At 37.0% G+C, this 22480-nt stretch overlaps 4 protein-coding genes across 6 annotated transcripts; 3 read left to right on the forward strand and 1 right to left on the reverse strand.

Annotated features, from left to right (window-relative positions):
- The first annotated feature begins 1962 nt into the window (after window positions 1-1962).
- LOC110420904 (Haloacid dehalogenase-like hydrolase (HAD) superfamily protein) lies at window positions 1963-4752 on the forward strand. 2 transcript variants are annotated; one of them, XM_021434304.2, is made up of 9 exons: window positions 1963-2120; window positions 2924-3032; window positions 3119-3184; window positions 3278-3375; window positions 3515-3552; window positions 3648-3735; window positions 3833-4159; window positions 4247-4312; window positions 4418-4752. In XM_021434304.2, the coding sequence occupies exons 2-9, from the start codon at window positions 2972-2974 to the stop codon at window positions 4568-4570; spliced, it is 897 nt and encodes a 298-aa protein (XP_021289979.1). In that variant the 5' UTR covers window positions 1963-2120; window positions 2924-2971; the 3' UTR covers window positions 4571-4752. The 2 variants fall into 2 exon arrangements, with proteins under 2 accessions (XP_021289979.1, XP_089640328.1); XM_089784202.1 differs by having other exon boundaries at window positions 3833-4312.
- A 6318-nt stretch (window positions 4753-11070) lies between these two features.
- On the forward strand, window positions 11071-14091 carry LOC110420901 (NAD(P)-binding Rossmann-fold superfamily protein). The gene is made up of 7 exons (XM_021434302.1): window positions 11071-11505; window positions 12353-12624; window positions 12719-12755; window positions 12852-12949; window positions 13111-13172; window positions 13521-13644; window positions 13744-14091. Exons 1-7 carry the CDS (start codon window positions 11217-11219, stop codon window positions 13861-13863), a joined length of 1002 nt encoding a protein of 333 aa, XP_021289977.1. The 5' UTR covers window positions 11071-11216; the 3' UTR covers window positions 13864-14091.
- Window positions 14092-14201: 110 nt separating this feature from the next.
- Window positions 14202-17309, forward strand: LOC110420906 (membrane protein insertion efficiency factor). Of its 2 annotated transcripts, none has more exons than XM_021434308.2 (5): window positions 14202-14638; window positions 14750-14809; window positions 14916-15056; window positions 15140-15224; window positions 16809-17309. In XM_021434308.2, exons 1-4 carry the CDS (start codon window positions 14446-14448, stop codon window positions 15196-15198), a joined length of 453 nt encoding a protein of 150 aa, XP_021289983.1. In that variant the 5' UTR covers window positions 14202-14445; the 3' UTR covers window positions 15199-15224; window positions 16809-17309. The 2 variants fall into 2 exon arrangements, with proteins under 2 accessions (XP_021289983.1, XP_021289981.1); XM_021434306.2 differs by lacking the exon at window positions 16809-17309 and adding an exon at window positions 16172-16549.
- A 511-nt stretch (window positions 17310-17820) lies between these two features.
- On the reverse strand, window positions 17821-22026 carry LOC110420897 (scarecrow-like protein 9). The gene is made up of 2 exons (XM_021434291.2): window positions 18074-22026; window positions 17821-17961 (listed from the first exon to the last, which is right to left on the reverse strand). Exon 1 carries the CDS (start codon window positions 20409-20411, stop codon window positions 18144-18146), a length of 2268 nt encoding a protein of 755 aa, XP_021289966.1. The 5' UTR covers window positions 20412-22026; the 3' UTR covers window positions 17821-17961; window positions 18074-18143.
- Window positions 22027-22480: the final 454 nt, after the last annotated feature.

The following is a 22480-nucleotide window of genomic DNA, read 5'->3' on the forward strand; positions in this document are numbered from 1 at the left end:
TCTCTCTCTCTCTCTCTCTCCCTCTCTGCTTATTAAATATTTGCTAACGTTTCTGTCTTGGTCTTCATTAGGGTTAGTCCTTTTCACTTGTATCACTGGCGGCATTACCTCCATTTTTTTCTTTATTTTTTTTCTTAATTTCTATTGTTTTTGCACCAAACCTAACTAGGAAACATTGTTAGTGTTGTCATGCATCGTAAATGTTCCAGCTTATGGAGCCTTTTTTTCCCATGAAAACCAAAAGCTGGGTAGCTGACCCAAGGGCATGCATTGCCTGCAGAGAAACCATCAAAACCTACTCTTCTTTTCAACACCAATGTTGATACGTATGGTTCAAGAAATTATCAGATATTGATCACAATAAGTATGATATTTATGGATATTGATTATTTTAATTTTCTTTTTATGGTTGTCTTTATCTTTCAATTATAGAGGTCTGGGCATTCTAGAAAAACAAAAAAAAAAAAATCTCTTTGGCAATAATTAGATGAGATTCAATGATTGCTATGTGAATAAAATTCACTTGTATCACGTGTTTTTTATATTTTCATTTACTTTTTTTAAAAGTTAATTATGAATCAAATACGCGTTGTTCATATAAAATTTCACGTCTTTAATTATAACGGGATAAGATCTTTTCATTCAATAATGCAAGAAAGAGATTTTTAATGAAAATTTTTGAAATTTTTAAAAAACTTTCATAATAAAATAAATAATTTAAAAAAATTTAAAATTTTACCGTATTCATACCTAAAACCTTAATATTTTTTTTTTTTACATTCAAATGAAACACGCGATCTAATTATTATTTTTATTATAACTTATCACGAGCACCACTTGTTGAATAAGATAATAAAAAGAAGCCATACCCCACGTACCCCTCCTTAATTGTACAAGGAAAGGACAGATATTTTTGGCCATGGAGGGAGGCTTAGAACCCTAAAGAATAAACTACTTGAAAGCATTTCTAAGAAATATCATGAAATGTTTAAGATTTGGGTATACCATTGAATCCAAAAATTTTCAATACATGACTGAATTTTATATGATGGAAGCTCTTATGATTAAATGACCAGAGTTCTCTATATTGGATCCAGGTGGAACCAAGAACTGGCATCTGCCCTTTTTTATATATAGAAATAGAGAAATTACCTGTATTTTAGGCACACCATCTGGTCTGATCCTATCTTTTGTGCCCAACTCATTATAAAACCCAAAGATAAGTTCACAACTCAGCAAAGAAACTTCAATAATTATACCAATATATTTTGTTCCTTTCTTTGGGACTGGAAAAGAATTAGGGTAAATTTCACCTACACTTCTTATAATTTTAATTTTTTTATATTATATTTTATGGGTATTTTTTTTAATTACATCTTATGGATATAATTTTATTTTCACAAGCGGTTAAACCGCTAATTTTGTTTAATCAAATTATAAAAATATTTGTAAATGTAAACAAATAAATTAACTTTGAATTAAGAGTTTTTTAATAATTTTACAAGATAAAATTAACACATGGTTCTATCAGAACAGAAATTACATAGTGGTGTTAATTAAGGAAAAAAATATTTAAGAGATGTTAATTAAGAAAAAAAATCACAAAATAGTGAGGTGAAGGTGTGCAAAAATTTACCCAATTCATATAAATTTACAGCAACTGTGCTACAAAAGTCTGGGCAATTCTGGATTTTACTGTAATAAACAAATGGATGAATTTGGACCGTGGAAAACGGGGACAAAACGGGAAAGGTAAAGATCGAGAGAGTCCTATTCGAACAGCTAACTCGGTTTTTACTTTTTTCTTAAATAAAACGTTACTTTTGCTTTGGTTACTTCCTGTTACTTTCTCTTAGGCTTTGAATATTACAAAAAGATGCTGTTGTTTCAACGCAAGTTACATTAAACGTGATTAACTTGAATAACTTAATGATTTTAATATGCAGAAGGAGCCAACCATTTGGCCTATAAAAACCCACCTTGCCTCCCTTCTTCCTCCCCCCCTCCGCTCTCTGTTCTTCCTTGAGAACATTGTTGCAATCTCTCTCTGTTTCCTCTGTTTCTTGGCCTTTCAAAGTCTTTTCCTTTTGTTAGCTTACCTGGTTTTGGAAACCATTAAGGTATTTTTTTTTTTCATTGCAGCGTTGCTTGAATTGTCTTGCATTTTACATTTTCAACCATTCTTGGTCATGCCTTAGGAAAGCTTTTTGCTTCCTGGGTTTTGATGATGAAAGGCTTTTCCTTTTGGGGTTCTCTTAAAAACCATATAAAATGTATTGTTTTCCTGTCATTGGTTTCCTTTCATGACGAAATGAAAAGAGCACTGTGATATAATGCATATTTGTTATGCTAGAGAAAAAAATGTAAACTTTCTTTGATGGGAAGTTGGTTTTTTGGGTCTTTTTCTTTGTTTAATTATCACCACCTTTTAGTCCCATACATCAAAAGAGTGGCTTTTCTGCTAAATTATCATTCACTTTTCAGTTTCGACTCTTTAAAGTGTATCATTTGAGTTGTTTTTAATACTTAAAAGAGTTGTTAATAACCCACATTAGCTTTGTTTTAATAACTTTTAGTCTTTAATCATAGCTTTATGCCCTTTCTTGTCATCAACGTGGAACCTTCGAGCTTGATAAATTTTTACTATTATAGAGCCTAAAAGAACATTAGAATACCTGTTCTTTGTTTTGATTTGAGGTTGTGGTTGTGGTTTATCCACTCATGAACTCATTAATTGAAGTCTCATCCAACTATTTGGGATTGGCTAAATGTTGTCCACTTGTTAGGATTTCTTCTTATTTGATGGTGGTAATCTAAGTCAATATTGTGTGTTGGAGATTTAAAATCAATATGTAATATTAGTTTGAGTGGCTTTAAGCTATCTTGGAACTCAGTGTTAACTTCTCTTCATTGATTATTTAAGGTCCTCTGATCAAGTTCCTTGCTGATTACTTACCATCAAGGAGAGAAAATGGAATTCGAGGACCGATACAGGCTAGCTCAGAGGCCAAAATATGATTGCCTTCTGTTTGGTAAGCTGCTCTACTTGAAAATAAGTGGCCAATACATGAGCTAATGGCTGGGAAGGATCTAGTAACCATTTGCTTGAAATTTGCAGATCTTGATGATACCCTTTATCCCCTTAGCTCTGGTCTTGCAAGAGAATGTGGAAAGAATATTAAAGGTAAGGATTTGCATTGTGATACTTGGATGCTCCCATTTTCACTGTCAAGATTCCATGGTAATCTAATATTTAAATGAATGCCATCTCCTTCAGATTACATGGTTGAAAAGCTGGGCATTGAAAAGGACAAAATTGTTGAATTGTCCAACCTGTTGTATAAGAATTATGGGACAACAATGGCTGGCCTCAGGGTATTACTTTTATTTTACCCCACCCATTCTTTGTTTTTTTCCTTTTCCAACATTCTTTTTCATTAGATAAAAATTGAGCAAGAGTCATGCTGGTAAATTATATATATTTAATGTGGTTTCTTCTCTCTTTCTCCTGCAGGCAGTTGGTTATGACTTTGACTATGATGAGTACCATAGGTATTGGAATCCCTCTTTTCTTTTTCTGTTTCTTCTTTTTCTTCTCCTTTTCTTTCTCCCTCTTTTGATTGACCTTTTAATTTTCCTTTGAACAGTTATGTTCATGGAAGACTCCCTTATGAGAACTTGAAACCGGATCCTCAATTGAGGAGTCTATTGCTGACCTTGCCTCTTCGAAAAATTGTAAGTAGTTGACTACCGAATAGATAGGCCAATATGGACCATACTTTTATGAAATTGAATTGTTCTCATAAAACTGAAATGTCTCTTGTTGAAACAGATCTTCACAAATGCAGACAAGGTTCATGCAGCTAAAGCTCTAAGTAAACTAGGATTAGAAGACTGTTTTGAAGGGATTATATGCTTTGAGACTCTCAATCCTACCCATAAGAATACAGTTTCTGATGATGAAGATGACATTGAGTTTTTGGGATCAGCTGCTGCTACAAGTGATGTTCCTAGCGGCCCTGAAATTTTTGACATAGTTGGGCATTTTGCTCAGCCCAAGCCAGGTGCAACATTACCCAAGACACCCATTGTCTGCAAGCCACAAGAATCTGCCATAGAGCGTGCTCTCAAGATTGCCAACATCAACCCTCAGAGAACAGTAAGAATTTCTACAGCTCATCAATTTTGTACTTTAATGCTTTTACAATCTACTGAAGATATTCACCGTTGGGTTCTGCTGTTTCAGTTGTTCTTTGATGATAGTGTCCGCAACATCCAGGCTGGAAAACGTGTGGGTCTTCACACTGTGCTGGTAAGTCCTTGAAAATTTTTGGTGCCTTAGACTAACCAAAATAGTTGCTTAGAACGAAAATGAATAGCTAACTTGTTGCCTTTCTGCCATTAAAAATTAATGTAGGTTGGCACTTCCCAGAGACCTAAAGGTGCAGATTATGCATTAGAAAGCATTCACAATATCAAGCAGGCATTACCGGAGCTCTGGGAAACCGACATGAAATCTGAAGTCAGTTACCCTGGCCAGGTTGCAGTGGAGACATCTGTGACAGCTTAGATTCTATGTTATTCCTTTCTCACTACTATGAGGAGGAAAAGCCATCATGTCTAGCGGGATCATATTGTCTCCATTCCCTTGTTCTTGTTCAGATGATGTAGATGTCTTGTTCTCTTCATGATTATATAAATATAAATCTATAAAAAAAAAAAGGAAAATTCTCCTTTTTCGGTTAACAAGAATGGAATGTTATGTTAATCATCGTTCCTCCTGTTTCGCATGGCTTAATCAGTGTTGTCTTAATCGATCCAAAGGGCGTACTAATCACGTTATGATTATAATACATAGCACTGGATGTAATTTAATCATTTCAGTCATATAGTGGAGATGTTGTATATAATACATTTCAGATCAGGAGGGGCAGATTTGATGCATGAAAAACAGAAGGCACATGACTTGTTATGATTAATGTATTATTCAGAATGTATTTCAAGCTTATCATGAGGAGATAGACTCCAAGATGTGTAAAGTTTGAAGGTTGTGATTAAGGGAGTTGGCTGAAGCCTTGGAAGTCCCTACCATTTGCGTCACTGATGTATCTGGCTGGTCCATTGATTGCGTGAAGTTGCAAGCAAAGAGAATTTGGCTTTGCAGCAATTATGTGGCTACTTTTCTGTGCTCTAATGGCTATAACAGGGAACAAATAAACGGTCGTTGGCCTATACGAGAAACACTTAAAACAATGCTCATAACAAGCGTTTAGAAGAAACTTAAAAGAAATGTTGAATAAACGACAGTCCACTAAGTCGTTTAAACAACTTTACAAGCCAAAACATAAAACGACAGAAACAGCTGCAGTATTACAAACTCTAAACATTTGAAAACAACCATACGACACCGTTCAACACTTGCTTGAATCCTTCTTCAACCTTCCAGCCTTCAGTTGCTCCCCGCTTCCATCTGAGACTCGATTCCACATTTGAAGGTCATTCTTTTAGCACTCCCCCATGACCAGAGAGTCTCGAATCTATCTTTGAATAAGCCCTTCGTCAATATGTCAGCTAATTGTTCTTTTGAATTACAGTGCTTGAGCTTAACCAGTTTTTCATGCACAGCCTCTCTAAGTGCATGATATTTCACCTTGACATGCTTAATTTGCCCATGGTGTATTGGATTTTTGGCTATTGCAATAGCTAATTTATTATCAACCAATATCACGGTACCATTATCTTGTTTGAAACCAAGATCAGCTAGTATCTTCCTTAGCCACCTCAATTGATTTACAGCTATTGCAATTGTAATGTACTCACCTTCTACGGTAGTCTATGCAACAACACTTTGTTTTTTCAAATTTCATGAGAAAACTGCAATGCAAAGAGAGAAACAGAACCCAACTGTGCTTTTCGAATCATTAAGTGACCCTGCCCCGTCATTGTCATTGTATCCAACTAATTCTCCACTATCCTACCTCACATACCTCAAACCAAAATCAACAGTGCCTTTAACATACTTGAGGATTCTTTTAGCTGCTGTTAAGTGTAACAATGTAGGGGCTTGCATGAATCTAGACAATAAACATGTGGCATACATCAAGTCAGGTCTTATTACTTTTCAAAAAAAAAAAAAGTCAGGTCTTATTGCTGTCAAGTAAAGTAATGAACCCATTAGACTTTTGTAAATAAAACCATCAGCTGCTGTAGAATCATCCTTCTTACTAAGTTTGTCCCATGAAGGTAGTGGAGTAGCTACTGCCTTGCAAGCAAACATGTTGAACTTCTTTAACAAATCCTTAGCATACTTTGTCTAATGTAACCATACGTTTTCACCAGTTTGTAGAACCTCTATGCCCAAGAAATATGTCATTAACCCCAGGTCAGTCATTTCAAACTCCTTCATCATTTGGCTTTTAAACTCTAACAAAAATCTACGAGTCCAGTAATTAACAAATCATCAACATACACCGCAACAATCAATACTGCAGTGTTACCAGACATCTTCACATACAGTGTAGATTCATTTACACTTTTCAAAAAGCCTTGACCAGTAAAGTAAGCATCTACCCTGTCATACCAAGCCCTAGGTGCCTGCTTTAAACCATACAGTGCCTTCCTTAGCATACAAACTTTGTTCTCTGACCCTGGTTCTTCATACCCTTCTGGTTGTTCCATGAAGAAATCTTTAAACAGATAGCCATTTAGAAAAGTTGACTTTACATCTAAATGCTATATCTTCCATCATTCTCTGTTAGCGAATGTAGTGAGCATTCTGATAGTGTCATGTCTAGCAACTAGTGCAAAGGTTTCTAGATAATCAACTCCATAAATTTGAGCATATCCCTTAACCACCAGCCTAGCTTTATATTTATTTATTAAGCCATCAAGATTTAGCTTAGCTTTAAATATCCACTTTGACTCTTATTATGTTGTGATTTGTAAGTTTGTGTACACGCAACCAAGCATTGTCTTTCTTTATCATGCAGATTTCAGTATCCATAACCTTGCTCCAGTTCTCATCAACTACAGCTTCAGAATAAGTAGTAGAGTCAGCAATAGCAAGATTACATCTGCTGTATATTTCTTCTAGTGTACCAGTCCCTTTTACAACCTTACTTTCATCTTCAATGTCAAAATCATCAGTCTCTACCAGTGGTTGATGATCATTTATGCAATGACCACCATGTACAGATTCAACAAACTTTTTTTCCCAGTTTCAACACTGATTCTCATCACAAATCACATCTCAACTGATAACCACTTTGTTTGCTTTTAAATCATACAATCTATACTCTATAAATTATGCACAGCAATAAAAGCCTTAGAATCAAATTTGGACCTCTTCACATCAAGATTAGAGCATAACACACACAACCAAAGACTTGAAAATGAAGATAGAAGGCTTGTGTTCATACCAAATCTCAAATGGAGTCTTGAGTGCTAGTGCCTTTGTCATACTTTTATTTTGAATATAATTGGTAGTGTTAACTACATCAACCCATAATTTCATAAGCAAATTGCATTGAAATAACAAGCACCTTGCCAAATCTACAATTTGTTCTGTTCTTCCTTTTAGCCTTGCCATTTTGCTGTGGACTATAAGTTATTGTTAATTGATAATGAATCCTAACTGCTGCCAAAAACTTCTCAAAGTTATTTGAAGTGTATTCAAATCCATTATCTATCCTTAGTACTTTGATACTTAAGCTGGAAAAATTCTCAACCTGTGCTTTGAACTCCAAAAAACTTCTTAAAGCTTCTTATTTGTTCTTCAAAAAATAGATCCAACAATAATGAGAGAAATCATCAATAAATAGGATATAATACCTATTTCCACTCAATGAAGGGTTTCACCATTCAAATCAGTATGAACTAGCTCTAGTTTCTGTGTTGTTTTCCAACTACTCTCCTTAAAAAAAGGCTTTTTGGTCATTTTTCCAAATTGATAGGTTTTACATAGCTTTTCTTGTTTGACAATAGTGAGTAGACCTAACACAAGCTCCTTTGAAGCCATTGTTGACAGTGAATTATAATTCACATGTCCAACATGTTTATACCACAATTCTAATGAATCATACTCACTATAAAGTGCTTGTTGTTTGCTTGCTAACAAATCCATTGGATAGCATTTGTTTTTCTTGCTCACTGTTAATAGCTCAACACCAATAGGATCAAAAATTGTGCACTGTCTATATTTGAATAGTAAAGCATAACCATTGTCATTTAATTGACCTACACTAAGTAGATTTTGATATGCTTCAGGCACATAATGCACTTCATGAATAAACTTTATACCAGCAATAGTTTTAATTCCTACAATGCCTACTCCAAGTATTTTCATGTAAAAGCCATTTCCAATGTTTACACGAGCCCTATAACTCTCATCAAGCTCAGTGAAAAGATTGGCACTATCTGTCAAGTGATTTGAGTAGCCATTATCAATCAGTCAGGTACACTTGTTAGCTATGTCATCATCTGCTTTACCCATAAATAATACCTCTTCTAATTTGTCAAGTTCTTCTGCCATTGCATCCTTTCCTTTAGTCTCCTGCTTCTTGGCCTTACATACCTTCTCCACATATCCAGGTTGACTGCAGGCTCTACATTTCACATTAGGTTTGTACCAACAGTACTTGGGAGTAGGATTGATCTTCTTGCAATGAGTGCCAAGGGGATATTTGTCTTGATTCTTTCCTTGTTTTGCAGTACTTGATTTACAACCATTATTACTACTCTTCTTCGAGCTATCAACTTTAACCCTTAAGCCTTTAGTTTTAACAACTAAGGCATTTTCTATGGAGTTCTCATGCTTAAGAGTCTTCATTTTCTTAAAAGCTAATAAAGTATAGATCAACTCTTTCACAAAAATTTTAATCAAATCCTTGAAATCTTCAAGTGAAGTTACCTTTGCCTCAAACTTATTTGACATACTCACCAAAATTTGTTGACCATCCTCTGATCAATAACCTTTTGTCCCAACATTCTAAGCTGATTCACCAACTTCAACGTCTTGTCTATATACTCTTGAATGCTCTTCTCTTTCTTTATTTTCATCATCTTAAACTGTCTAGATAAATTTATGATGTGCATAACCTTGATTTTGTCATTTTCCTAATATTCTTCTTTTATGTTGTCCCTTAGGATCCTCTAGATGCATAATCTTTTCAAAAATTGACTGTGACGTAGCCAACTGCAAGCTAATCAAAGCCTTGTACCTCTTTGCAACTTCTTCCGAGTGCTACTTAATCCGAGCAAGGGTCAAATTTGCATGCCTTTGAATAGGCATCTCACTAGACTCCGTCATGTCCCACAAATTAAAAACCTTGAGATAAGATCTCATTTTTACTGTCGAGAAGGGGTAATTAATACCAGTGAACACAAGGGGTGTAATTGCACTGAATCCAACGATAGCCATATTGAATCGAAGATGTTTTGATCACACAACTATCATGTTACGAGTCCCTTAAGATAATATGCTTTGATGCCATGAAAGAGAACTAAAGACTTAATGATTTTATGGGAAAAAGAGAGGCTGAAAAAATTTCATTGATCCAAGAAAAAAATTCGAATACAGCAGCGGTTACAAATAATACTTATACCCATCACAAAGAACCACCTCCACAGATGTAGCCTAGAGAATGAAAAGCTAACAAAATCGGATCACAAAGCACAGAAAACGAGATAAAGTTTTCTGTGCTCTAACAGCTATAACAGGGAACAAATAAATGGTCGTTGGCCTATACAAGAAACGCCTAAAATGATGCTCATAACAAGCGCTTAAGAGTAAACTTAAAGAAATATTGAAAAAACGACAGTCCACTAAGTCGTTTAAACAACTTTACAAGCTAAAACATAAAACGACACAAGCAAACTGCAGTATTAAAACCTCTTAAACATTTGCAAACAACCATATGACACCGTTCAACACTTGCTTGAATCCTTCTTCAACCGTCCAGCCTTCAGTTGCTTCTCGTTTCCATCTGAGACTCGATTTCCAGATTTGAAGGTCACTCTTTTAATATCCCAATTCCAAGTCTTTTGTTTTTTTCCATACTTCTGTTATCCAAGAAAACAGGTAAGCAACCTGTCATAGGAGAGCATAACAAGCTGTTAATGAGCTCATCTGGTGCTCTCTGCATACCCCTATATGTAGCCTACCATTCCTTTCGGTCCAAATTTTCTGTGGATACAAGCCCTCCAAGATAGTCTTCCCCTTTAATCTGTGCTAAACACAAGCAAATTCATTATTCCAGTCTCCAATGTCTCTAGTCAAGCAACAAAGCCGCATGACCGTCTCCTAAAGGGGGCAAGAGAGAAATAAGTGGGCTCTTTGTCTCCTCAGTATTACCACAAAATGAAAACAGGTAGCATTAGTCAAACACCAGAACTAGATCCTTCCTTTGGTTGGAAGCCTGTCAAGGACAGCCACCCAAGCAATGAGGACATACTTTTATTAGGATTTGAACCAGGCTAAGATTTCATTGACAGATTTCACTCAAGCTACCGAATCTTTAGCAAAGCAAGAGGTAGACAGACCAGGCAGCACGGCGTCACTCAACATGCCATGATGTCATAGTTGGAACAGAAAAGTCTTATCTGAAGTTCCGGCACAGACAAGTTTTCTGTCAATTCAATCATAAAGATGTAACACTCAACACGTTATTAAAACTTATCACGTTAATAATCAAAATGAACTTGCAGTGATAATTTCTGAACCACTTGCCTCGCCTTCTGTGCCTCTATTCGATCAAACAAAAACATTGAAAGCATGGAAGAAAGGCACATGGTACTGCACTAGAACTCTTGATTCAGGATTTTGCCAGATCCTCAGCCCAACTTGCCTTATTTATGGGCCTCAACTGCTTCACCAAACACGATCAATTCTCACCATGGGCTAACCTAGCAGGTTTATGAGGCATGACCCACGTTAGGCGGCGCGTGGGAGAAGGGGAGTGGGCTTTAGAAACGTAAGCGTAAAGTGATCATGGGATAAGGCCAACCTGGAAACGGAAACAGGATAAGAAAAATCAAAATAATATAAACAAACAAACCCTTACAAGTTCAACAACCACTTTAACGGCTAAGACAACAACAGCAGTTGCCCAATTAAAATCCAGGAAAAAGCAAAAATTTATTCCTCGTCCTGGTTGTCGGATTTCTGCATGCTTACCGGTGGTCGGATGAAACTCAGTCAAACCAACTCTTCTTGATCAATGGCTACGCTTACACGTGTCCCATTGGTCTTCTCCTGCACGGTTCCAGCTCCTTCATCAAAGGCTTTTGGTCACTGTCATAAATGTAATTGCGTGGCATCATCAATACCTTTAACAAGAAAAGTTCCAGATTGTTCTACTCTCTCTTTGCTTAGTTTTAACTCCTTTTCAACTTCATCTTCGTCTCTCTCGACAAGAAACAAAAAGGGTTTTAGGAGAAAAACAGTGATATTAGCTTCCATGGCGGATTTGAGCTCTGTGCTTGTCACTGGAGCTGGTGGCAGAACAGGTTTTCTTTTGTTTTACATTCTGTCTTTTTTTTTACTTTCTCTGGTTGTTTTGCTTGTTAAAAAGATTTCTTTCTGTTGACTTTGAGTTCTGTCCCACTATAAAGAAGATGACTTTTCTTTGAACACAAAATGATAAAATGACTTTGTCTATGTATGGACTTCTATGAAATGTTAATAGGAGTTTTGTTGATGGCTGAATTGGGTTTTTGGCTACTTGGGGTTTTGGGATTTAGGGGAATTTAATTGGTATGCCAAGACAATTGGTTGCTAAGAGTGTGATAACTTTGGAGTTTATCACGGATTTATGAGATATTGTTGTTTTTATTTTGTAAGCTTTAGTTTGGAGTCCTATGGCGTCTGGCACAAACAAAGAAATTTGTTACTCTTAAGGAACTTAATTGGAGGCAAATGGTGAAAGGGGGCCAGAACATGATCATTTCACAGAATGTAGCTTTTGATAATTGATAATTTAAGGCTTTGCAAAGCTGAAATGCTTCATTTAGGCTGTATATAGAAGGGTTATAAGTGTCAGTTTCAGTAGGGTGTTGTACTCTGTGTAAAATTACCATAGCATTACCCTTGGCAATGCTGCATAGGCTTATGAAATGTCAAAGAAAATGTTCTCAATTGGAGGCTTAGATGAGTCCCGTATCTTTTTTGCTCGTCACTTTATTCAAACTACAAAATTCAAGTGCTTAGAATCTTCTGGTTGCCATGGTGGTTTGCCTTTTGTATAGAAGTGAAAAAGATAAGTTAAATATACTCTTCACTCTCTTTAATTGAAGATGGGTTACAGAAAATGGTAATGTCCCCCTATTGACTTGAATTTGTTGGCGGACTTGGCAGGTCAGATAGTTTATAAGAAATTGAAAGAGAGGTCAGACCAGTTTGTTGCAAGAGGATTGGTTAGAACTCCAGAAAGCAAGGAGAAAATTGGTGGAGCAGATGACGTTTTTGTTGGGGATATAAGGGATCCCAGCACTCTAGTTCCTGCTATGCAAGGAGTTGATGCTCTCATAATTCTTACTAGTGCTGTCCCAAGAATGAAACCTGGATTTGATCCAACCAAAGGAGGAAGACCTGAGTTCTATTTTGAAGATGGAGCATACCCTGAGCAAGTAACCTTATCCATCTTCTAATACTAGGACTTTTACTCTTGTTTTCTCTTATTCTTCACTGTACTGATGTAGGGCTATATATCTTGTTTCTTAGGTTGACTGGTGTGGTCAGAAAAATCAAATAGATGTCGGTGAGTTCATCTTTTTGGTTCCTAAATTTTTCAGTCTAGAGGCCTAGTTTTCAATTAACCAAATCAAATAATCATAATCCACATTGAAATGGGCAGCTAAGGAGGCTGGAGTGAAGCATATTGTGTTGGTTGGGTCCATGGGTGGAACAAACCTTAATCATCCCCTGAACAGTTTTGGCAATGGGAACATTCTGGTTAGCATTCTTTTCAATACTAATAAACTTCACCTACTTTTGCTGGTGGCCTTTTCTCTCGTGCTTGAGAGAATAAGCTTTTGTTCAATTTTGTTTTATCTGAATTGAGTTTTTTATCGATACTATTCAATTATTTGGTTTCTTCATTTTTTCTTTCACAGGTCTGGAAGAGAAAGGCTGAGCAGTATTTGGCTGACTCTGGTGTTCCATACACAATTATCAGGTATATGAACCCTGGTCAGTTTTTAGTTTTGGTTTTCGTTGCTATTACCTTTTCAATGTAATCTTTATTAATTGCTAGATGTAGACTTCCAGAGTTTTTTCTAGATATCAAATCTATTTTTCTTTTTTTCAGTTTGGTATGATCATATATATCATGCATGTTTTGGGATTTTGGCAGCTTGGAAGTTAATTTCTCTCTGCCATCTCCTCTCCCTACATACTGGTTAAATCTACAGCATCCCTATTCAACTAGGGAGATGCCATTGGCCTCAAGGGCAATGCAATGCCATTGTTTGTCTAATTCCTTTATAACTTTACAACTGACATTGACTTTTTCTGGCCAAGTTAGGGCTGGAGGGCTGCAGGATAGAGATGGTGGCATCAGAGAATTTCTTGTTGGGAAGGATGATGAGCTTCTTCAGACTGAAACAAGAACAATTGCCAGGCCTGATGTAGCAGAAGTCTGCATACAGGTATCGTCTTTTCACATAAATGTATTCCCAATCTAAACCATTTCCATTCTCACCATTGGACTGCCATTTTCATGCATCTTATTCATTGTTTTCAAACAGGCACTGAAGTTCGAGGAGGCCAAATTCAAGGCATTTGATTTAGCCTCAAAGCCTGAGGGCGTAGGCATTCCAACAAAGGATTTCAAGGCTCTCTTTTCCCAGATCACTACTCCTTTCTAATTCGCGAGGCCATGAATTTATTGTTTATTATTATGCTCCTAAGAAGTTTTAATTTGAATAGTTGTGAGCATCTGAAACTTTAAAGGCCGTGCATGGTCAGTAGTAAGTAACAAAAAACAATCAAACTATCAGCTGTGTCTACTCTCAGGCATCCTTCCAAAACCTGAGCTGAACTCTTAAGATGCTGTTGCAATGATATTATGGTCTGAACATCAATTAGCATTCTTATGTTTTTGTTTGTCTCACATTGCCATGGATCTCAATATTTGAACTGAATACTGTATGTTTCCCCTCATGTTAAATTACTTTACTTTTGTTCTAATTATTATTTTTAGTCCCCAAAAAACCTTTTTTCATCAATATTTTATTTAAAATGAGTGATTTTTAAGCTCATATTCTTTAAGAATTTAGCTAAATAAATTAAAAGCATAATTATGAAATTATTTTGTCTTTGATATCCCATGGAAAGAAGCTGTTGGATAACGTTTGTGGCCTTTTGCAAACAAACGATGTCGTTTTAGCTGGTAGAATTCTATTCCATAAGACAATAAGCTCGCTCCAAAGCAACGCACTGAAACTGCCATGGCGGTTATTAAGTCCCTTAACTGCCATAAACCTTTCCGTCCTTTATCAACTCAACCCAAGAACCCTAATCTCGTTTCCATCAATTTTGATCCTCGAATTCCAAATCAAGCTTCCGGATTTCGTTTTCGAGGCCGCCGTAACCTTGCCATTAATGGCTCGCTTCAAAACTCTGACCAAAACACTCCCAAAGGTCCCTTTTTCACTCTCTCTCTCTCTCTCTCTCTCTCTCTCTCAATTCAGTCAACCAATCAAAAGATTCAATTTCTTAGTTTATTTAATTGGGTTTTATTTGTTTAATCAGGTGATGAAGTTGAGAGTTTAGGAGTTAAAGCTGCGTTGTCCGTGCTTAAATTCTACAAAAGTAAGTCTCTTTCTTTTTCTTTTGACAAAGCAAAATCATGGGAAAAGAATATAAAAAATCTGAGTTGTTCTTACTGATTTTTAGTTAAGCAATGAATAAAAAACAGGGGAAATCTCGCCTCTAATTCCAAAGAGTTGCCGTTTTGTTCCCACGTGTAGTGAGTACTCAATGGAAGCTTACAAGAAATATGGGGTTGTAAAGGGCACAGTCTTGACAGCTTGGCGTCTTTGCCGTTGCAATCCTCTTGGTAATTCAACTTTTCTTTTCTTATTTTTTAATAGATTTATTGTATTAATAATTGTTTCTAATTGCAAATTCCTTGTATATTAGGTGGGTCTGGTTTTGATCCTCCAAGGTGGTTTGATGAGGAAAGGCCGACACAAGAATGAGGGATGTTGTTTTGGTTTTCCTAAAGGTATTAAAGGGTTTAAACTTGCAAGCATGGTAGTTCTCAGATTATCTGAACTCTAAAATGGGAATTGATTTTTATGTTCTTTATTGCTCCTTGAAGTGTTAAATTTTCTTGCCACTGGAAAGAAAATAGTTAATCTCTTTAAGACTATCATCATATTCTAGGTTTTGATGCATATCCCATTTACATGGTTTCGAAAAATGGTATGCTTTTTCCGCGCTTACTGTTGTTTGGTCTTATTTTCTTCCAACAAAAGCCCAACAACTTAAAAATGATGTTTCAAAAAGAACAGAACTCGTTGATCTTACGCAACAGTAGCATCAAAATCTTAAAGTTTGTATGGCTTTCATAAGGAAAAAAGTTGAGGAGGGAGAGATAAGATGTTGAATTGTGTTTGGCAAATCTTGAAATGTGAATTTTGCGGAAGAAGTTATGTAACTGTAATGCTTAAAATGAAAGTTGAACATAGTGAATCTATGAAAGTGGTATTGAGCTTGAGCATAACCATACTGGGTTTATTGTACTGTCGCCTTCTGTCTGTTCATTTCACTACCATCGACTTGCCTGGTTTATTAACGTTTATGAAATAACTTGACATGAATAATAAGTTTTCATCCTTCAGTGATACCCTGACCTGTATTATTTTAGGATGACATGATATCTGGTAGTGAGTCCCCATGGAAGCATAAACTTGCCAAACTCAGACTTTTCAACCGGCCATTGGAATGGTGGAATATTAATTTACGTTAAGATCTGTGTACTTGGTCCATCATAGGCATATGTCTGTCGAACATTGAATCAGAATGGTAAAACTAGTCATGTTTTGAAGGCATCAAGCAAAACACTTTATATTAACAAGTGGCTATCAAAAGTCAATTGCTGCAACTATTGTTTGTATCATTCTCGGAAGGTACTCATCTACCTATCTGATTTCCTACTTTTCATGACAGGTAATATGGGTGGAGGTTGTTTCATTGGAATGGAAAGGACACGTCGGTTTGTTGAATGAACATAGTTGTTTCCTGTGCTCCCTTGGCCATAAATTCTTTGCTAATATGTGATCTAGTTTCTGAATTTAGTTGTCCTGTTTAGTACAAAACAATTGTACCTCCTCTTGCTGAGTAAAATTTCTCGAACAATATTCAGGCAGTTGACTTTCTTTCTTTCTATTTGGAAACATTTAATTGCTGCATATGGGAGTGGACCCTTGGTCGAGTTTGCCCTGACAAAGGGTTGACAGTCTTTCTTTTGAAAGTTGTTCTGCAAGATCTTGTTTGTATGAATTTGGCACAATAGAATCAAGAGTAAATGCTGTTCTATTTGACATGTACCTTTTTTTCTGGTTCATCTTCAGTCCTAGCAGCATAAAATTTCTCAAGATTTCTTTATGTTTTCAAATCTTCTGCTGGATCTATAATCTATTACTCATGACCTTTGGTCTCTACCTGAACCTGAGGGAGAAAAAAAAAGGATGGGTAGAGAGATTAGATCTTCATAGAGCTATGGAAGTAGATAACCTTCATATCTGTATCCTGAATATTCTTGGATGTATAAATGAAAAATGACATGCTGGTTTAAATTTTGCAGCTTCCAATCATATTTGGATTATTTTTACTTCACTCGGAAGAAAATTACACACATATGGAATATCAGAGTAACTGATCTGGACAAATAAATTTGGTCCCCACAGAATATGGTCCTCAACTAAGGCTCCATTTGATTGGTTTTGAATGGTTGGACGAATCAAATATGCTTCAATTGTGGGAGTCTACCTCAATCCAAACAATGTTTATGTCCACTTCAGTTTGGACCGCCATTACCTGCTCTGGAACTTTGCAGCAGGAGCCAGATTCTACAGTAATAATCAATGTCTTCCAAAGACTTTGATAATGGAACCACCCAAAAAAAGTATGTATATTTTTTCTGAAATGGTTTGGGAACTTGGGTTTTCATTAAACAGAATCCCTCATAAGCTGCTTGCCAATTTTTTAAGGTAACTTTTTCATGTAATCAGGTTTAGGTTTAAGTTTCATAATGCAAGTGAAAGTTTAGAATGGCTTAACAAAACCTGAAGGCGGAGCCAGATTATTCCCTCAATGTATAGCTATTTGAAATATTTAATTTCAGATGCCCTTGGTTATTTTTTGAGCACCAACCTTCAATCCTTTTAGGTAATGGAAGGTCCCACCAGGTTGACGTTGGAAAGATGGAGGCTCTATAAGAGGAAGATTCCCTACAGATGCTGATTGGAAGCTATAATGATGGAATTCTAACACATGGTTTTATATGGTTGTGGCCTGGTGTCAATCAATTTGTGTTGAGAGAAAAAAAGCTAGATTGATATTTGGAATGCATTTTAATGCCATGCTTATTTTTTAGCAGAAACCCAAATGTTTTAAGCGCTTTCTGATACAATTTGCTCAGAATTTGGGACAAATGCAACGACATAAATAGCAAGAAAGAGGCTGCCAAAACCTCAGAAAAAATGCAGGTTTTTGCAAATTTCACATTGGCTTGCATCATAGAATGTCTACTTCTACAATGTAACTGTAAACATGTTCATATGTATTTTACAGTTCTTTCCCTTGTCGTCAAGTTGCCTACGGAACCACAAGAGGTCAGCTAAGATACAACAAATCAGTGCAGTGTGCACTTTCCAGTTCTTCAAGTTGTTGATGTTCTAATTACTGTCAGTCTTCTAGAAGTAAACCAGATAACCAGCAGCTTCTCTTAGCATGACCTGTAATCATTCAAACATTGCAATCAGTTACCATATGTCTCTGTTATCTTATCTGCAGATCTGCCAGTAGTACAGTAATTAACAACGTAGGAAAAAATGAAAACAGCATTACCGTGGTTTTCCTAATTTTTCCTGTCAGAGCACCCAAAGAGAAGAAAGGCAGACTTTGAAATTTAAACTCCTTAAGCAGGCTTCCAAGCAGAGAGGGCATAAATTATTCTTCCCTTCCATCCTTGCAACAGCCAGCGGCCATCTTCATCAATTACAAAATCTTTGTGGTATAATGACCTTACTCTTTCAGTTGCCCCCTTGACTATCTCCCTTCCAAAAGGCACTTGCACAAACCCAGCCCTCAGATTACGGGCATGCCACTGCTTGAATGTCTCAGGCCGCTCCACTCTCTCCCAGCCCTCACAAGCTATAACATTCAAGGCCTCCCTGCCAAGAATCTCTTTCTCGATCAGCACCCTCTCCCAATCCTCGCGGGGCACAATAGTTTCAAGCATATCAAACATTGAAGAGAAATGAAACAAAGCCTCTCGGAACCGTGTGACAAAGAATGGGGCATTATAGGCTCCATTCATAATCCCATGGATGAAAATATTTGGATTAATCTTCCGTGCCAGATTGAGAACAATATTTCTTGGACTGTCTACTGCCACAGTTTCATCAAGCAAGTTCTTAGCACGATACAGACAGTTAACAACAACAAACTCATCCTCGTGAATATCAAGTTCCTCAACTCGAATGTTATCCCATTTCTTTGCTATGGCATTGTACTGAAATGGCACCTTGAACTCTTTGGCATAAGCTGCTAAACGCCGTCCTGTTTCCTCAACTCGCTCAGCTGGCCTGAAACCAGGTTGTGGAAAATCTATTCCAGTAATCCGAAGCTTTGGAGGCCCTTCAGATCTCAAAGAAAGCCGCTCAATGAGGGTAGGCCATTGAAAACCATAAAGAATACCAAAATCTATGACATGGAGCTTCATTGACTTTCTGGATGCAACATTGATTGTCTTGTTACAGATGAAATGAGAAACCTTTCTAAAAGGGCATGCAGCAACATACAGAAGGTAAGCTTTCAAGATATCAGAAGCAGAAGTTCTCTTACTGACAAGGCCTTTATAGATTTGGCTACCTGTACCAGCCAAGCGTGCCTCAAGACCATCAGCAAAGCAATGAGCTAATCTCTGATTCCCATCCCCAAATGGAGACGTATGTTGTCTGATTTGCTTTAGCAATTCATTTGCACTCCTACGATCATCAGCTGCAACTGCTTGTGCACAATGAATGAGGAGTGTTCTCAAATCCACCACCTCTTTTTTCCCATTTTGCTTCTTACCACGGCCTTTTCCACCATTAGGTCCCTTTGACTGTCCATTCTGCTGCACATTTTTACTGTTTCCATTGCGCAAGGACTCACGAAGATTTGTAAAATGAGTTGGACCTTTCCCCGAACTACAGAGCAGCACCATATCAAACATCTCTGATCGCACAGTGGATTCTGAATAAACTGCTGCCTGCTTGCTGCACCTCTCTTCTTCAATTTCTACATCGTCTCTGTGAGAAATCTTCCTTCCCTTTGAACCAGTAGGTGAGTACTCTCCTTCATCTTTACTCTCTTCCTTTACAACCAACCCTCTAGTCCACCCTTTGGACTCCTGCGATTCCACTCCACAGACCTCCAAGTTACCAAAAAGCTCCTCGCTTCTCGGAATAAATTTACTGGCCTCCTCAACCCCCTTTCTGAATTGCCAAATGGATTGGATTTCACCGTTCCAATCAGGGACCTGAAGAGTACTATTTGGAGACTCCATCAGCCCATCTATGCTAGCCATTGAAGAGCTATACGATGATTGAGACATGCCAGAAACAGGAAGACTTTGTGCCTGAGTGGTACTATAATCACCCAAATTTTGCATCTGCCCAGTGTCAACAACGTAGCTGCTACCATCACTGCAACTACTGAAATAACTACCACAATTTCCAACAAAACTATCATCAGGTTTCTCTCCGCTTTCATAAACAAAAGTAGAGTTCTGTTCAGGGGATGGTGAAGGTGGGTACTTCTTGCCAAGGACATCATAAAATGATTTCTCAGCAGCTTGAAGATCCAAAGACTCTTGAAGCATACATGACTTGTCCTCCACATCTTCTTCCAAGAGAATATGGTTTATGTATCTCAAAACTGAATCGGAAAAATCACAGTCTTCGGACGGATCTTCCTCATGGCTCAAACTTGAAATAGGTGCTATATTACTTGGTGTTGGATCAGGTGGGTGGTAATCAAATTCCCGAAAGTTGTGATCTATGTAGGTGTTCTGGAATCTGGGACCGGCAACAAAGTTCTGATTCGGAAAAACTGATACAGGTTGACTCGGAAAGACAGACACGGTTTGATTCCTCAGTTGGAAACCAGAAAACCCTCTAAACCCGGGATCCATAACCATCTATATTCTAGCAGATAACCCCAACAAGAATCCCAAACTTGAAAAACACAATTGCAAACTGCACTTAAGCTATTTTCAGAAACAGAGAATTGTCTTTCCAGTTGCTAACCTCCTTGTTTCCAGTTATTCAAATTCTTTATATCCCAAAAAGCTATTGAAGTACACAAAGTAACTCCAAAATATAATCAAAGCTTAGAACTTTCAAAGGACCATGAACAAATTCCGCATTTTGCAGAAGTAATCAGAGAAGAATAAACCAAAGAGAGTTAGAAAAATGCACCTATAAGCCTAAGTTCTAACCAACCCAGGGCTTTGATAAAACCCAATGAAAAAGAAAAGGAGAGAAGAATGTTGAACTTAGTGACAGCAACAGTTTAATCAATACTAAAGGTCAACAAGGAGAAGCAAGGAAATCAAAGCCCTTTCACAAAAACCAATCAACTTTTTCCTGTTAAACAAAAGCAAAAACGTACCTTTGGACGAGGCAAGAGAAACACAAAGGAGACAAAAACAGAGAGATAGAGAGAGAAACAAGGGATCAAAGGAGGCAGCGCAGTGTATTTCATTTCCAGTTGGTAGTTAATGCTGTCTTTTACTCCCAAGGAGAAAATTAGTATATTTTTCTCTCAGGAGAGTGAAGCAATAACAGCCGCTGATTTTTTTAAGCACTCCGAAACAACAAAAGAAAAAAAAAGTCCCCGGCTACAGGCCATCATGTCTTCCCCTCCCCAGTCTCCTGCTAAATTATACAGAGTGGACTCTAGCTCTAAAACCAATTAATAATCTCCACGTGTCGGTAAGAGAACTATGTTTTGGCTCATCCGGGGCGTTTCCCTGTGTTGGGTTGTTGCCCTTTTGGCTTGATCTCATTGCGGTTGAATGAATCACTCTCGCTTTCAGGCTTTTTCTGCGAAGGTGAACTTACGGGAATGACCTTGGCCATGCACGTGGACTGCAGCATATCCGAAACCCAGAAAGAGACGTTGAAGTGAAGACGAAATTTCAGTTCGGACAAAGAGTGTGAGAGAGAGAGAGAGAGAGAGACATGGCTATTTGTTGGTAGTGGAACCTTTGTTGCTTGGACACGAACGTGCGCGTCCATCGTAGGTTGACTTCTTTGCTCTCTTGGGTCGGACGTGTCTTTTGTGAATAAACCTTAACAAAACCCAAACCAAGTTGTGAAATTTTCATTACAAGAGATCCCTTTGCTCCAAAAACTAACCTTTAAATGAGAATAATAATCATTTATTATGGAATAATAATAATCAATTCATCATTGCTTCTCTTCCTTACCGTATAAATTTGGGCTTAACCTTTTTCAACTGTCCACTGTCTAATGATGATGATTAAGAAAAACCTTGGACTGGTTTGAGGACCAAAAGCAACTATGGCACTTTGCCCACTTTGTGGTTTGCATTATTATGTCCTCTAACTTTGAAAAAAAGCAACAAAGCATCTTTCTAATTTGGTTCAATACAAGAAGGAAAAAGCAGTCAGATTCAAAGTACTGAATATCAATGGAAGAAATTCTTTATTTGTTTCATTAGGTAAAGGGCCTTTGTGATAAACTCTTTTTGCCCAAGAAGCTAACATGCTTCCACCACCACCAAATTGTAGAATTTTCAAGTAACACTTTTTTGGGTTTTTATATTCATTACCCAAAAGAGATGTTATCTTATTGTGTAAGGATAAATGGTGTAGCCTTTCATTGTATGATAAGTATAGATCATGCTCAGGAATCAGCATTCTCAGAACAGAGAGTGTTTGCATTACCTTTTCCATTTGTCTGTTGGTGGGCTGCAGATCCATCTTTTCCTTTCTTTGTTGAACTTTATGTAAAGCTTTTTCTGCTGTTGGAGAATATATTTTGATTCTGGAGAATTGGAGAATCAAATAGTTTTATAAATTAAACCCCCACCTTCTGCAATTTCCATCATGCCCACTTCCTTGTTCAAACCAATCCGCAGCAGGCATTGTAAGAAAGGAGTACCCAGGTTTTCATAATAAATTGTTCTAAAGAATCATCATGTAGAGACAGATGATCACAAATTAAGAATCAGAACATTATT

The sequence above is a fragment of the Theobroma umbraticum genome, unplaced genomic scaffold, assembly GCF_002168275.2.
Source record: "Theobroma umbraticum cultivar Fairchild unplaced genomic scaffold, ASM216827v3 scaffold_86.0, whole genome shotgun sequence".
In the NCBI taxonomy this organism is placed as follows: domain Eukaryota; kingdom Viridiplantae; phylum Streptophyta; class Magnoliopsida; order Malvales; family Malvaceae; genus Theobroma; species Theobroma umbraticum.